At 43.3% G+C, this 17,855-nt stretch overlaps 1 protein-coding gene across 1 annotated transcript in view; it reads right to left on the minus strand.

Annotated features, from left to right (window-relative positions):
* Positions 1–17,855, minus strand: part of CREM (cAMP responsive element modulator) — a 54,218-nt gene that overhangs the window by 4,110 nt on the left and 32,253 nt on the right. Inside the window, exons 7-8 of the mRNA XM_019528793.1 lie at positions 7,346–7,352; positions 5,656–5,668 (exon numbers count right to left, since the gene is read on the minus strand). Coding sequence (XP_019384338.1) covers positions 5,656–5,668; positions 7,346–7,352 — 20 coding nt within the window. The remainder of the gene's footprint in view (positions 1–5,655; positions 5,669–7,345; positions 7,353–17,855) is intronic.

Genomic DNA, 17,855 nt, shown 5'->3' on the forward strand with positions numbered 1-17,855 from the left:
GCATCTGAACTGCCTGGCCTGGGGGCTGAGGGGTAAGAAGAGCAGCCTTGCCTAGGTCTGGGACCTCAGAGTCCCCAGAGACTGAGAGACAGAGCCCAGCAGCTCAGAGACTGTCATACAGAGAGGGCTGAGGCCAAGAAGGCCAGGCTGGAACAAGAGGGCAATGGCTGGAGTCCAGCAGCTACAATAACAGTGGGCTAAAGCCATGAGGGCTGAGGCCCCTACAGGAAGGTCCAGAATGTTGTCCAAATAACACCCGCAAGGCATAGGTGTGGCTACAGGGGAGGACAGAGGCCACAATTACTGCCCTAAGGTGGATTGTGCTCTAAGGCAGAGATAGGACCAGGTCGTCATGACTCAGTTGGAGAAATGAGATGGGGGCCAGCCAGGCACTTGAGACAACAGGTAGTCAAGGGACTGAGGCTCACATGGGGCAGCCTCCTTAAGCATCATTAGTCACACGAAGGCATGCCGGAGGAGGTAAAAGGGAGGGTACCCCAAAGAACCAGAGTGGGACAGGAAGTGCTTGGCCACCAGGAGGTATCGCAGCCTCAGTCCTGCTACACCAGCCCTATAACATAATGGACATGGCTAGTGTGACAGCATCAGGCATCCATTACTGCAGACAGTGTCACCATTCAGTGGTGAACCTGAGACCTCTCAGTTTGGATTTGATTCTTATATAATACTAGCCAACTGCCCATCAAGAATGACACAGGGAGGGGAGGAAATGGGAGGGGGTGGACGGAGCCCCGTACCCCCCACCCTGTCTGGGCCCATTCCCCACTTCCCTCCTGTTGCTTGGGGTCCGGGCACACTCCCCGCCCTCCCCCCCACTCCATCCCCTGTGTCCCTGCCATCATGGCGGCCCACTGCCACCTGTCCAAATGCTTCTTCACACTCTGATTGGCTGTTTGTCAGCCAGTCAGAGCACGAATAAAGCGTTATGGACAGACAGACAGACAAAGGCTTTTATAATATTAGAAGTGACACTGCTAAAACCAGATGCTGTATAAAAATACCTTAGCAATTACCACCACTTGATATCAAGAGTAAAGACATTGCCTGTGTAAGTCAAGTGTTCTGTACTCTAATAATATACAGAACACAACAAAAATAGCTAAGAGAGAAAACATGCACTTAAAAATAAATGCCGAAAAACAAAAGGATTTCTACACAGAATTTCCTCTTGCACAGAGCAGTAATCACACTGATGCTACTAGCAACATTGACAACGAAGCCTTACAAATGAATGACAAAAATAGTGTCAAATGTTTTTAGAACTACACTGGTAATTAATTTATTAACTTTATCTGAGAGCTGTGCAAAGTAATTCGTCTGGAAACCAGGTAAACAAAACTGATTATTTTGGACAGACCCAAGACTGGAAGTTTGACCAGCCAGCACACCATTTTGAATTCCCCACTTCCTACCAGTGCTATGGAAAAGGATCTAAAAGTCTTAGTGGATCACAAACGCAGTATGAGTCTTGTATGATGCAGCTGCAGAAGCAGCAAATGCTGTTTTGGACTGCATCAATTGAAGCATTAGGTTCAAGACCTAATGTGATAATGCCTATTTACTCAGGACTAGTTAGGCTTTATCTGGAGTAGGCTTCACATTTTAAAAAGGAAATGGAGAAATTAGAGAGGGTCCAGAGGAGAGCAATAAAAATGATTAAGGGCTTGGAAGGTAAGTCTTAGGAAGAGAAGTTGAAGGATATAGCCACGTTCAGCTTGCAGATAAGGTGTGTAAGAGGGGATATGATAGCCATCTTCAAATACCCAATGGGCTGCCATCAAGAAAAGGAAAACACTTTTCCTTTCTTGCTGCAGGGAGTAGAATGCAGACCAATGGCTTGAAGTTGCAACTAAATAGGTTTTAACTTTATATCAGGAAAAACTTCACTGCTAGAGCAATGAGGCAATAGAACAGACTACTGAGGGAAGCTGTGGACTCTCCATCAGAGGTATTCAAGAGGTGGGACAAGCATTGAGCCAGGAATGATCTAGGATTGGGCAGGCAAAATATGGCCCACAGGACAGATCCGACCCCTGCAGGGGCTTTGTCTAGATAGACTGCAGTGTGTCCCTTGGTCCCACCTGGCCACAGTGCGTCTTGCCGCCCCCTGGGCATGCAGTGGGGCTGGAGCAGCTCTGCAGCTGGGCTACCTTTCTAAGCAGCCCGGGCAGTGGCAGCTCCTTCTGGCTGCCACCACGCTGTCCCCAGTACCAGCAGGGACCTGTGCATGCAGCCCCAACCCGGCATGCCCCGCACCTGCTCCGAACTCACCTGCTAAGCTGCTGCAGCAGCAGCGGCTGCCAATGTTGCTCAGCATGGTGGGAAAACAGCCCCTCTCCCTTGCTACTACCAGACAGTTCTTGGCTCAGCTGCCCAGAGCCTGCGCTGTGCCAGGCTGCTCTGCAGCTGCCCTGCACTGTCACCGCTCCCATGCTGGGCAGCCCAGAGGTGACAGTGACAGTGGCAGAGCCACAGGGAAGTCCAGGCGCAGGCTCCAGGCAGTGGCGAGGGCTAGGGGCTGCTTTTCTCCCCAGCAGTTGCCGCTGCTGCCACTGCTCTGCCTGAATGGGCAAGTCTGGAGCAGGTGCGGGGTATGTCGAGTTGGGCCTGCACACATAGGTAGGCTCCAGGCTGTTGCAGGATGGGAACGGGTGCTGACCAGATCAGGAGGATGCACACGGGGGGCTCCCATGCACACCCTACCATACCCTCAAACCCTCCCCCACAAATGCCATAACCACACCCTCCCCCACACACAATCACACCCCACAAACACTGCGCCCACTCACAGCCTCCCTCACCCCCCACATAAACCCCACACCCCACCTCACACCTGCATGCCTCTGGAGGAAGCTCCACTTCCTGCCCCACACATTAGGGAGCCTGGGGGCAGCAGTGAGAGGCACTGGGGTGGGACTGGTCACCCATGTTTAAAAATGGGTCCTGGTACAAATAGGGTTGAGAACCAGTGTTCTAGAGCATGCACTCCCCTAGACGTAAGTGATCTACACTCTGTTGCTTCTTCTAGGGATAAGCCAAATTAACAGATGATAATAATAATAGCTATGAAACGTAACAGTTAGGAATGTATCTTTTAACATCTTTAAACCAATGATGGTGAATCCCAGGGTAGGTATGATAGGGGATGCCCTGTCATATGATTTTCCTCTTCTGCCACCTCTGCCACTGTCAGAGACAGGATACTGGGCTAAGTAGACCACTGGTCCAACCCAGTTATGGCATTTCTTTTGTTCTTAAGTTTGCTCTGGATACCAGGTGCCTAAACTGTGTACATGCAACATTGTGGCACCTAATCCTCTCTGTGGTCCAGTTTCAAAAATCCTGAGTCACAATTTCTGCTTCCAGCCGTTAGATATCATTACCTCCAACAGTAAACTGACTTTGCCAATTTATGACTCTGTCCGATTACTTCCCAAACAGAGCTCTTAGGTCCTAACAGCATTTCAGGTTCCTGTGTCAGTTGGGCTCCCTCTGGTGGTTGATTGCTGAAGAACATGAAACAATGGTGTAATTACATTTTAAATGTTATTTCCCAGTGCCATCTGCCTGTTTTACTGCACCCTCATAAAAAATAACACTCAACCTTAATGGACTGTGGAACAGACCTATATTTTTAGCACTGGCTAAAACGTCAATCCATATTACGGCAACATAACTTTACTTACCTCTGTATGCAGTAATAGGTGGCTAATCTAAGAGATTTTGTCATTATTTTCCATGATGGCTATTCCAATAATCACGTAACGTACCATTCCTGTGATCCCTGTTGTTGCTGTTGTTATTGTACACACCAGCAGCTTCCAAACAGAAAAGCACTTAGTATAACCTCTGCTAGTTTACTCAAGACATTGCAGTCTAGAACCTATGTGTAGTTCCACTGCAGTTGTTGTGAGCAAATGTATAAAACCTGTTGATTTGGTATGGTATTACCATCACTTCCACCAGATAAGAACACTGTATACTTGCATGGCTTTTATCTTGCACAGCATTATTGCTAAATCTACAAAGCAAATTAATTCATCCAGAATCAAGTTTTTAAATCGGATCTAATACACACCTCCCCATTGTGCTTAGAGATTTTATTCATTTGACAGCTTTATTCCTTCATCAAGTACTTACTTTTAACCCAAGTGATGTTCTTGTAATATCTCTCTGAATAAATGCAAAGTTAATGTTTTATTTTAATAAGCTTACTTTCATATCAGCCATTCCAATAAGTAGATTTCATTTTCCTGGGCATCTATCCAAGAACCTAGATAACTGTAATCTCTAAAAAGTGGTCTGTAGACTTACCATTATGCCAAACCATGAGGGATGCTAATTGGCTTATATGTTTCCCTTGATCTATACTTAGACTTCCCCTGTGCAACAGCATCAATCATTATAGTTCAGCCAAACACAATTTTATTTTCTACATGAAGATCTCTCAAAGGGAAGTTCTCTCTTTCTCACTCACACTCACACACACACACGGGTCTGACCCAAAGTTCTAATCCTAAACTAAGTTTCTCTTGAACTTGTTTTCATTTTTTTAAAATCTTATTCAAAATTTAAGAGTAATGGTTTACATATTTGTATAGTGAGTGAAGTTAACTTTTTCCTCTTCCTTAATAGGAAAGTACCTGTTTTAATAATACGCGATACCAACAGTAAGGAAAAAATAATATTTTAAATGTGCCAAACTTGTATCTCCATGTACCCATACAGAATTATCATGTTTATGTAGAATTATTATTTATACAAACATATAACATACAGCATCTATTACCAAAGTGCACACTTCACATTTTTAGTTGCTCATAGATTTGCCAAAGCTTTAGCCATTTGGGTGAAATTGGGTACCACCTGAGTGCCTGCCTCAAACTGAATATTTTTGAATAATTGTATCCATTTCCAAAACTAGCAGTAATAAAAAGCATGTTACTTCACTCATGCTACAGAACTGTAGCCCTTTCCTTTGAAGTGCTCTAGCACGCTAGTATTTTGCAGCAAACACTTAAAATCTAAGGGGATGGGCACTGTGACAGGGATATGGCCTATTGCCATTTCCCATGAAAACTTATCCAAATTATAACTTCGAAAATTTCTGTTTGCACGTTAAAAGGATCCTTCAGTTTTAGCAGCTAAAATCTATAAAGATTCTGTCCTCAGTGGACATCCTTGAAGATCTCACAAGTTCTGTTGCTGATTAGAGTCCATGTGCACCATCCCCAGCAGACTGGGATAAGGATTTTGGTGAGATGAGACTAAGGGCCTTGTTACACGTCAAGCTGAAAGCTACATGAATGTTAACCGGGTTAGTGTTGTTCAGCTTAGTGGAGCAGTCACACCTTAAGGCAAAAAACCTGCTCTGACTGCCCCTCACCCGCACAGCTGCGGCTTGCCACTACAGGCTTGGTGAGCAAGAGCAGAACTAGGACCTGGAGCAGGCAATTATTTTTGGCAAAGGGCTGCTTACCCAGTAGCCCCACCCCTTGACAGGTGCCCCACCCCCTGGTCACAATCTTGGGACCAATGTCCCAGGGCCAGCACCAGTGGGACCCAGAGGGGGGTTCAGGCTGGCAGGGGTCTGTGGAGCCAGGCTAGGCTGCACCAGCAGGGAGAGGGGGGAGCTGGCATGGCTCCATAGAGGTTAGTGTGATCTCACCTGCCAAAATTTCATAGTTTCAGTTTCTAGGGTCGGAAGGGACCTGAGTAGATCATCTAGTCCGACTTCCTGCCATGGCAGGAAAGAGTACTGGGGTCAGATGACTCCAGCAAGGTGTACATCCAGCCTCCTCTTAAAGACCCCCCAGGGTAGGAGCAGGCACCACTGCTCTTGGATAATTTCACAATGTACGTTTTAAGAGTCAAATGCAAAAAAAAAAAGACCTCTGGGAACCAAGAGTGAATGTCACTTCTACAGAATAGGGAAGTCGACCTAGAAAAGCAGCAATTTAAAGAAAAATCAGGGGTCACTGAAAATCAATGGTTTTCAACCTTTTTTTGATTTGTGAACCCCTTTGGAATATTAAATGGAGGTGTGGATCGCTTTGAATTGCAAGTGTGGGTATTCACATATTTTTGACTGATAATCATCTTTTGTGGACACCTTACACATAGTCTGCAGACCACCATGGGTCCACAGACCACAGGTGATAATAAACCACTGTTGTAGATAATGGGCTAACTTAAACAATTGCAAGTGTGGGTATTCACATTTTTTTGATTGATAATCAAAAATCCCAATCAGGCCTGGACCCCACAAGGCAGCGCAGGGCTGGGAGCAGCACTGCAGTGAAATTTGGGGTGGCTGCAGCCTCCTCCCAGGGCCACCGGAGCCCACTCTGAGCTCAGCCCCTAGCAAGAAAAGCCCCATGCAGCGCCGACTCCGGCTCCACCCTACAGCTACCACCTCCCCTGTGCCACGCAGATCTGGAGTCACACCCCCACTCCCAGGGTGGAAGCAGCCTCCACCCTGTGCCCTCCCCCCTCCCTCATCACGGGGAACACTGATCTGCACCCCCCACACCCCTCCCCTTCCACCACATTGGACTTACCTGATTGCAGCTGTATTGGATATCGGATTGGTATTTGTCAAGATGCCTCCTTAAATACTGGCTATCAGTTATCAGCCGCCAAGATCTCTATCAGTGCATCCCTAATCATAATCATCTTTTGCGGACACCTTAGACAGTCTGCAGACCCCCGTGAGTTCACAGACCACAGGTGCAAAACCACTGTTGTAGATAATTGCCTCAGCATGAGCTGTCAGGGCAACACTGTGGCTAAAGAGCTAATGCCAATCTTGGCTGCATAAAAACCAGAGTATAGTAGGGCAGTGATTTTGCCCCCATACCCTGACTGATAAGCATCCTACTAGTATGGTGGCCAGTTCTGACATCCACTCTCTAAGAAGTGTATGGAAATACTAGAGCATTCAAAGGATCACAAAAAATCCAGCATCTGGAAAACATGCCTAATAATGTCAGGCTTAAGGAGCTCAACATGTTTATTTTATGGAAAAGAAGGTGACTTGCCACTACGTCTCAGTATTAACATGGAAAATTTACCTGATGAAAGAAGGGTTTTTTTTAGTTTTGCTGACAAAGCCTTAATGAGATCCAGTTTGTAGAAGCTGAAGTTTGGCATATTCAACCTTGAAACAGGACAGTTTCCAAGCTGTGTGGGTGATTAAAAATTGGAGGAGGATGTCATACATTCATTAACACTTGGCGCCTCTATGAAGTCAGATCAGTTCTCTTTCTAAAATGTTTTGTGCGCTGCATGTGCAGAGGGCTGGGCCAAATTGTTGTGGCTTTGTGTAGCAGGGCACTAAGGTGCCTGCTACTGACAAACAGTAGTGTGGGCTCAGCTGCCAGTCCCCGGGGCAGCACAGGTGGGGGTTGCCGAGACAACCAGTTTGTTCAGCTGACCGGAAGGGGGCAGGGCCTGGCCTATATAAACAGCCAGGCTGAGGCCAGAGATCAGTTCCCCTCTGGCAGTTGAGGAAGAGGGAGCTCTGCTGGGAGTAGGCAGGGCAGAGAAGCCTGCTGGTCTGAGCGGTTCCTGCATGAGGACACTGGGTAGAGGAAACCCTAGTAGGGATATGAAGGAAGCTTAGCCAGTTTGGCTTGGAATTTATACTGGAACCCAGGAGTGTGAGTTTTCTGTTTTGTTGTTGTATAAGACCGGAGGAGGCCTCATGGGAGCTCCCCAGTAGCATGGGGGTTCCTGGCGCCGGAGAGGGTGCTGCGTTTTGGGGGTGTATCAACCCCGGCCCCAGTGTGGGCAGCATTGCGTGTAAAAAGCCCCAGTGTGGGCACAGGTGAGAAGCCCCAGTGGGGCGCAAGACCTGGAAAGAGGGTCTGGAGGCCAGGCACAGTTATGGCCACCTGAGCCTCGATTGTGAGGAGCCCAGTGCGGGCAGGGGAGCACAGGAGACAGGCCCCAGAGGTTAGGGTGTACCGTGTCACTGAAGCCAGGGCACGGACTGGGACATCTCAAGGCACCGTGTCAAAGAGGGTAGAAAGGCAGCCTCCCTTTAATGATATTGCCATCAAAGACGTGGTGGGCGAGATAGCAAGGGTGCATTGAACCTGGTTTGGCACGGTAGGTAGGGGGCGCTAGGGGAGTTCACAGCACCCCTAGGTTGCATCCTGCCACACTTTGGAATCTATCAAGATTCCTCTTGAGGGGTGATGGTCAAGATCAGAACTGCTTGTATGATTATCCACATGCTCATATGTGCAGCTCCACGTTAAGACAATGACTATAATTAAATAGCAGGCTTCAGCTGGTGGCCTCTAGAAGTTAGGAATTATTTTTTCCAATGCACAATTTGCTGGAAGTACTCTGGATGTGACTTTCTGTTTTCTTCTGGGAATTTTATCTTCCCTCAGAAGTACCAGTGATTGCCCACAGCTGAAGACTGGACACTGGATGAAATGATGCATTACCCTAAGGTTGTACAGATAATCCCTTTCCTAAAATGCCTTGCTCATACGCCCAGGATCACATGGGATTGGAAGGTTGATAGGGACCTTTTAATCTCAACATCTCTACATCACATTGTAGATTACCTGTACCAGTCATCTGGACATCTCTTACTGAAGCAATTTGCTGCTATAGCAGGGACCTCATGTACTGAACCTGCACATTATAGTTTAGTTCCTGGAGGCTAAAACATTTCTTTCCAAAATAAGAAGTAATGGTATATCATTGAAAATGGAAATAAACCAGATTTGAACAAGTAAAGGGATGTAGCTAGAACAAATGTAGAGGCACAGCAATGTACTTCATTCCCATATAGACATTACCCACTATGGATCTCCAGAAGTCAAACCTACTCCAGTCTAAAAAGCAAAAGAAATGGCAACAGTTCTTTTTTTCCTCAAGAGTTCTGCCTGCTCTAAAGCAGATGAACTGAATCCCGGATGTGAATAAGTAGCTGAGAAGACGAAGTGGTTTAAGGTTCACAGAGCATTTTTCTTTTTCTTGGAAGAGCGGGCTGCACAAATTGACCAGGCTTGCCTATCAAGTTGGGAGACTTATTCCAGTAGCAGGACAAGTCAGAAGCTCTTCAAGTTAAACCAGCAGTAGCAAATGAGTTTGGAACAGACTGCTTAAATACTGTTTCAGTGTCAGGAGTCATTTAGTCAAGGGGAGGGAGGAGGATGCAGGAGCCAGTTTTAATACTGACCAAATTTCCGATCAACAGTCCCTGGGATGCTGCCTCTCATGTTACTGTGCTTTTCTACCTTCCTTCTAACAATTCATATTACTGGCTAGGAACAGATTTGGAAACCAGAACTTAATTATTTCCCAGTAGTTTCCACATCTGTTCCTGGCCAGCAGTATGACTTGTTGGAAGGAAGGTAGAAAAGCATAGTAACGTGAGAGGCAGCATCCCAGGGACTGTTGACTGAAATAAAGGTAAACCACACATTAATTAATTTAAGAACATCTACAATTATTGCCAGCAAGACAAGTATACACCGCTCAAAACCAAGTCAGTGATAACAGTGTGGAGAGGATTTAGTATAGCCACTAAAGAACATTTTTAGATTGGTAGCAATCTAAAAATCTGAAATCTGAACCTGTAAATGTATACAAGATGCTTTACATTTACATATTCATAAGATGATGTCTACTTGGAGTCAGTTATTCAGGTTTGAACAAACAGCAATCCTAATGCTATGGAGACCTGCACCACTTACAAAGCAGTCTCATTATTAGGCAGCATGGTACAACACAAAATAATTCATTTACCGTACAAGAACTTTAAATGACATTTCATGGACTGGGCTAATTAACTCTAATGAAAAAGCAAAGACCCTCTATAACAGTGGTACTCAACCTCATTACTTTCTGCTCCCTTCCTGCCAAATTTCTGGACCTTTGGAGAGCCATTCAGGCTGGATAATGTGGCCCTTCCCTGGCATGTGCAGTTGGGCTAGCATGTGGTCAGATGGGGATGGGGATAGATCCAGGCATGCGGAGTTGAGCTAGCACACAGTCAGATCTGGATATAGTGAGTCAGGCCAGCACATGGCTAGTCTGAGCACACAGGACTGAGCCAGGAGACAGCCATATCGGGTATGCAAGATCAGGGCAGTATGTGGGATCACACCTGCAGACCGATCCCACACACCAACCCCACATGGAATCCAGCCAATGGACTGACTCCACACCACTCATCTGGCCCACGAGACTGAAAGCTTGGGTACCACTGCTCTGTAATATTATTTTCTGGACCTTTCTCAAGTTCCTGTAGTTAGACTATTCATATAGGATTATATAAATGCCATTTTCCCCTTCAAACTGTTGAATTCACATTTGAGAGAATACGGCTGAGTTCAATATGTGTTATCCATTATTATTAAGTTACACTGAGGCCTTTGTTGTGCTAGAAATGGTAGAAATGGACTGATGCAATGACTGGATCTTGGATGAGTGCAAGGGTTAATCTGCACACTTCTGACTCTAGTGTCCTATCTAAATTTACTGGTTTTATAGAGCAAAGGTGAATGAACTTGGTCTGAAAACAAGCAAAAACAAGTCCATTCTTGAGACAGTTCTATTTTTTCTCTTCCATTTCCTTCTTTCCAACTCATTTTTCTCCATCTTTTCTTCTCCCTTCCTCTCTAACCTCAAAACTGATTTGCCACGTAACCTCATTACTACTAGAGTATTTCCCTCTATGTTCATTTTGAAGTCCATACGTAATTAATAAGCTCTAGGAACCATTAGGTTTATCGGCCTGAATAATTTATATTTACTGGTCTGTAGATGGTCAAGATTCAGGACCAGTCTGGCTCCTTCATTCTAGGTCTGTCAAAAAAGAATCTGTAGGGTTTTTTTGTTTGTTTGTTTTTACAGGTATGATGGTTTTAACTACTGTAAAAAATAATGGTAACTAGTAAGGGTAATATTATACAACTGTTTTATTATTAAGTAAGTCTTTAATGCTGGCAAACAGGCCACATGAGTTTGTGCTTCTTCAGTAACAGAATGTCTTTTATTATAATGGTCAATGCTAAAAAGTAAGATCTTCCACAGAAAATTCCTTACTCCTTCTATTGACATGGCTTAACTCTTCTTTAAATCAGAAGCAAATGATGTAGTTAACATATATCTCCACAGGGTGTCACTACAAAAATGTTGATCAGAATCACTCGATTTTGTTCTGTAACCCCACCTAGAAAAGCCCTGGCTTCTTCCAACTCGAGATTCCAGCCCTTCAGCCTGACCCTCCCTTGCTATACATGGCCCTGCCTCAAAAAAGCTACCTTCCAATTCTGTCCCTGAGAGGGACTTTACCTGCTCAAACGTATACTCCAATTGCAAAGCAGCAATGCAGACAGTCTCTCTTCAGTAAGCACTTAGTTGGGGACAAAGCCCCCAGGCTCACCCCAAGAAAGCAAAACTAAAAAAGACAAAAAAGCCTGTTCTAAAAGATTATGCAGTTCCTCTGTCCTCAGTCCAGCCTTGAGCACCCTCAAAGTTAGCTCAGCTGTTCTCTCTCCAGTCCACACAGCCCAAGTGCTCCAAAGTAGCCTGGCAGTTCCCTTGCTTCTGATTCGCTTCAGATTCTCTGGCTCCCAGGAGACTTCCTGCTTCTTTCAGCCTGCTATCTCCACTGCGATGCTTACCTCTCTCAGCATCCTTGGACACCTCTGGGGGTCACCTGCAATAAGACCCTCCTTCACAGATATGCCTTTTGTCACCTAGCTCAGACAACTCTGGCTTCCCTCACCTCTTTTCTTCTGTACAAATCAGGCAGGGAAACTGAAGCATGCAACATTAGTACAATATGAACATATTTAAAACTAATATATTACAATAAAACCCATCATGCATCTTAAGCGTGCATAGCCTTGTGCCTTGATTTAAAAAAAAACAATCTTTAGCCTTTAATTATTTTGTAAGGTGATATCAGTGCTCAATAAGCAATTTAAGCAGTCATACATTGAGTTCAAGAGGAAAGGGGTCTGTCTTCCTGTCTCTCCTAGGTGTTACGGATATGCTAGTAGAGTTTGCTTTCAGCACAACTACATTTGAGGTATCATACAAGCAGGGTCACTAAAAGCCTCACACTTAAGATCACAGTGGAAGGTACAAGATTGAAACCACGACAAAACAGCATGGTTGCATAAGACAACTTTTAAGCAGTGACAGCTTTAAGCCCCAATTCCATCTACATGATATGTTAACCATATCAGACTCTACCAATAAAGCCATTAAAGGGCAAGAAAAGCCTCAGCACGTATCAAAACAAAAATACTTTGGGTGTTTATACATGTACTCTGGGAATGGGGAAAGGGGCAGGCACTTTAATTAGAACGACTACAAGAGCTGCTCTAATTAAAGTGTCCAGAGCGTCCTGTATACATATCAGTGTCCCTGTGCTTCAAAATGGCAGCAGAGGCACCATTTTGAAGCGCACGGACACCAATACATGAGACATGATTAAATCAAGTCTGCTCTGATGCACTGGAATTACAGTGTGCTGGAACAGTATCCCTCTCGTTAGCTCTTTTCCCACTTAATTATAGAAGTTTCAATGCAGGGGCATGCAGTAAGCAGCATTAGCCATTAAAGAGTACCAGGGACATGGCATTGTTTAAAGGGCAGCAGGAAATAGGACTCTTCTTTCATTACTGCTTTGTCCCCTGTAACGCCTCAATTTTACTTTGTGGTTTTTTTTCCATTGTGATATCCTCTACAAATGAATTTAGATAAAAGTAATCACAGAAAGTATCTTCTGAAATGTTCATTATATGTGTCCCAAATCAATCCACGATCTGAGTTGTTGTTTCAAATACTCAGTTAACAGTTTCTTTCTTTTATGTCAGCTTTATAACAGGGATTCCTTCTGTCTGTAGGTGTAGAATCTTCATAGTTCTGTCCCAGTTCCCACTGTGAGTCTTATTTCTTCATAGGCTCATTCTTCTAACTTAACCAGTTTGAGAGATACTCATCTCAAACTGGCTAGTTGCATCTTTAAAATACAAGACTCATCCTTTCTTAATTAAACAATTCAATGCCAAATCAAACACAAGTTACTGGATTTAATAACAATGTAAAGCAAGTTTCTTCTTCTTTTCTAATGAGCCACTACTTTTTCCAGTTGGAGTCTTCTGAAGTTATCAAAATGATACCTTTCCCTGCTAAAGATAAATAATCTCCAAATGACAATTCTTTTCAGAAGGACAGGCACCTAACACAGTATTTTTTGGATTTAATTCCTGTTGTTTACCTTTAAGTATATTTTTGCTCCTGGAAGAATGAATTAATTAATTATAGGACATTAAAAAGTCTTTTGGAACCTTAAACTTTGGAAGGAGTGTTCATATACAGGCTTGAAACAAACAAGGAGTCCGTCTGATTCAGTTTCCAACAACAGCTGAGATGAGATGTTTTAGTGACCGGTGTGCCCCTACTACTCGCATTTATTTTGCAATGTTATTGAGGAGTTTTTTTTTGGCCCTGTGTTGGTCTTCTCTTTGTTTACAACCCTTGTAATTGTATAGGACCTTGGTAACCACAGCTACATTGTAAGCTGAGTAAATTATACTGCCACAGAGAACGGAAATTACAGTCGAGTCATCCTCTAGGGATATCCTACTACTTTGGTTCTTCCTTTGCAACTGTGGAGACTTGTTCATATGAAAACTAAGACTTATGGCTGAGTGTGATCCTTCTGAGCTAGATCCATTTTATAATGACATGAATTTGGGGCCAAAAGTAATCTTGGGATCGTGGTTCCACTAGAACACAGAATTAAATTAAGAAAAAGCACTTAGGAAGATAAAAAATGTTAATACTAGGTATACACCTCTCAACTACTTTGAGGTGTCAGCTTTGCTTATCCAATTCCTAATTTGTTTTCCGCTACATGCTGTGGAAGGAAGAAAATGGGACTTCATAGTTACTCAGTGGTAGTTCCTAAACCCAAAGAAAGCATGCTCTGAAATAAAAGACTCTTGCTGTCTCCTGGGAGAGAGGAGGGGAGGGAGATGGGGGGGAGGAAGGGCCTGTCTAGGTTCCATTCTAATTGGCCTAGTTGCACCAAGGCCATTTGAAATGAGTTTCATATTTTTATATGAAATTTGAAATGAATGACTAATCTGATCAGTTTGTTGCTAGCTTTTTACTCAGTACGTTTAAGAGCTCCCCAAATGAATTTTTCTCCCCAGCATGTTTCCAAACTTGCTAGATAGAGGAAAGTGGTACTTGAACCATTTATAAGAGGTAAATTGATGCATGGTGCAGAGGGCCTTGATAAAGTTTATGGGCGTGTGTAGATTAAACAGGGGCCCTAATTTGAAGTGGTGGATTTTTAAACCCATCGTTTCAATTTAGAGTCCTTTAAACCTCTGTGTCATGCACACACCTCGCACTTACCTGCCTCTCCGGTGGCGGGGAGGGGAGGGCGAGCTGCCAACAAGCAGAGTGGTCCCTGGACTGCAGGGGCAGGGGGCCTAGTGCTTCCCTCCACAGCAGTGGCCGCCCCCACCCCAGGCAGCAACTGCCTGCAGGCACCCAGCTCAGGCAGTCCCGGGAGGCACAGCAGCTACGGTGGGAAGCACCAGGCCCCTGCACAGTTCATGCAGGTAGGCTTTAGGGGTGGGAAGCAAATCAGGCTCATTTCTTTTCTTAGATGGAACCTGTTTTCCCAGGGTTGCTGGCAGGCTGCCTGCAGGGTTTCCTGCAGAGCCACAGAGCTGCATGGAGTCCAGTGCTTCACTACACGGCTGTAGGGGCAGCAAACTAAAACTCCTCAAAGGAGTTTGCTGCGCCCCAAGTCATTTAAGGTGCATTACACTGCTGAATTTCCTACAGTAGCTGAAATTAATTTGCAATATACCGTGAGGTGTGCAAACACCGACACCATTAAAGCAGTGCAAAAGCATTTAGCCCACTTTAAAGTATCATGCACACACGCCCCTCATTTTGTCTACACATGGCCTTGGGCACTACTTACTAACCACATAAGGGTGATATCGTAGGTCATCAAATTGAAGTATCTGTCATGGCATCCCTCAGTTGGAAGTTTGGCTCTTATATCACTTAAGAAATTTTGAAAATTTAAGGAACAAATTTTCATAGATACTCAAGCACCTAAAGAAGGAATTTTCAAAAGCATGTATCAAAGCAAGCTAATTCCCATGGATTTCAAACACTTTTGAAAATCTGTCCTAAAGTAACTTGCCCAGAGTTGAGCAAAAAAATCAGTAACAGAGTAAGAAGCCATCAGGTCTTCCTACTTTCTGCGCTTGGGAGACATTCTGGCACCAGTGAAGTAACCTAGAGTTTAATCAGGCAGCATGAGTTCAAAGAGGAACAGGATCACTCTGTCTCTAATAAAGCAAATTAAATAGTAATTAAGTTTTTCTTCCCTGCATTATAGACAACTGCCTGACCACTTACAATGATATTACATCTAAGATGGATCCTCATAGCATGGATCTACCACCAGCCAATCAGCTCACTCCCAAATTACTCTCTATTTTATAAAGTAGACATAGATGTTAACATGCAGAAATTTGATATAAGCATTGTTTTCCCCAGAAAGCACAATGGAAAGCTGGCATATGTGGAGGTTACCAAAAACTGAATCTAGTTCAGGCAGGATTTGTTATTTTTAAATACCGTCGGCTCTCAGGTAAAGACTATTGTTAAATATATATCAGCAGAGAGCTAATGTTAGTTAGAGTCTTCCTTTAGCAAAAGTTTTAGTGCTTTTCGGCACTTTATCGAAAAGCTGAAAGAGATCACACGTCTTAGGCTCCCCTGTTGACCTGTTCAGAATATGCATCAAAAATATTTAGGATGAAAACCAAGTGTGATATAAAATCCTCTAATCAATAAGACATTTTGTAAAACACTAAATGTATAAATGACAGAAAGCCCTAGCAAACATTTAAACTTCTTCAGAGCGTTTAGAATTTGTATGATAACAGCAAGGAGGAATTTGCCTACATAATATAAAATTTATGCTAAGTCTTCTAGGCATTTTTCAAAATATGTGTTTTAAACAAGTGCCACATATGTAAATGAACACCAAACACTACAAAGGTTAAACAACATGGTTCTATTAAAAACTATCTTCAACCATGGCACTCAGTGACAGCAATACAATACTTTCTTCACAAAGCAACTAATATAAAAATATGCCATAAATTCATTTATAGACTAGTATTCTGATACATACATGTAATTATAACATTCTTTATATAAACTCTTTCCTGAGATATTTTGAGTAGTTCAATTTTGATGTATTACTGGATGCTTTATCTTTAAGGTTTGCTTTAAAATACCTGTAAAATATTTGGTATGTGTAGGATGCTAGCAGTAACACAGAAGTAGCAATAAATGCAATTAAATGACACTGGAACAGCCTTGAAAAATGTTGCTTTTAACCATGTTCCACACATTTTATCCTTTGACTCCTGAGGGGGAAAAAATCTGAAGGTACAGCTAAGAATTGACAAAATGCTGGAAAAGCATTTTAGGAATGTTAGAAGTTGGAGTATAAGATAAATGACACAGAAAAAGCCATAATTCTTGTTGGCTATGTATTGCCTTAAAAAGCAACTGGACACGTTTTAGTCAGTTCACAGTATAATAAATACTAATCTGTTTTGGAAGAGCAAATGTCTTTTAGGGTTTCAAGCTCTTCAATAAGTTTCTTGTTCTGAACTTCTAGCACTGCAACACGACTCTCCAGACATTTTATGTATTCTTTCTTCCGACGTCGACATTCTTTAGCAGCTTCCCTGCAAAAAGCAGAAGTAAAAGGTGCAAACAAAAAGGCTATTTGCATGCTATAGGAAAATGCAAAATGAAGAAAGCTCAGCAGAATATGGAGACTATGAAAGAATTCCAATTTCTGGAACATCTCCCCCATTATGTCTGAAAGCAGTAGGCAAAAACTGTGTTCACAAGGGTCACAAGTGTCCCTTCCTCAAGTTCACATGGCAATACGTAGAATTGCTTCCTCTCATGCCTTGATTAAAGTTCATACAAACAAGGTCCAAAACAAAGACAGTTATTCTGCTTTATGGCAATAAAGATCTTTGAGGGCCTTGAGTTCCTCAATGAGAGTCTTGTTTTGGTTTTCAAGCACAGCCACACGATTTTCAAGACATTTGACATACTCCTTCTTCTTTCTGCGACATTCCCGGGCAGCTTCCCTGGAACCAACACAAGGCAAATAACTACAAGTACAACCACACTCCAGTCAAAACTGGATAAATACAATTACCTACAATCCCTAAAATTCCACAGTAAATCACTCTTTGGACAAACAAATAACTAAACAATGATCTTAGACAGCTACATCATTGAACAGCCAACCTGAACCCACAAAAACAACCTGTTAATTAACACAATTTGCTTGGCATCCACAATACGATGAATGAGTTGTTATACAGATGAACCGAGACAAACACAATGAGGACAACGATCAGCTGTTAACAAGCTACCTTCAACTGTATAAAACGCCATGGCTAAATGCCTTCATTTCTGAAAACAGCATTTTCTGTTCCTATCACAACCCATTTTATGCATTTTCTGCAGGTACTTAGAACATCATCTTCTGCAATCAAAACACTTAACAACAAAGTTAAAGAAAATATAGGTGTGTTCCCTTGCAAAAATACGTGTACCAGCATTCTCTCTTCAGATTACAATCTAGGTATCTGGTTTAAAAAACTACTGCAACTCTAACGTTTTCAAGCAATTATGATCAGGACTACTCAAAATGGCATAATCTTTTTTCTTTTAAAATTGTTCAGTTGCACCCATTTACTCCCCAATTTCTTTTT

This window comes from Crocodylus porosus, unplaced genomic scaffold, assembly GCF_001723895.1.
Source record: "Crocodylus porosus isolate Cpor-Errol unplaced genomic scaffold, CroPor_comp1, whole genome shotgun sequence".
NCBI lineage: Eukaryota > Metazoa > Chordata > Crocodylia > Crocodylidae > Crocodylus > Crocodylus porosus.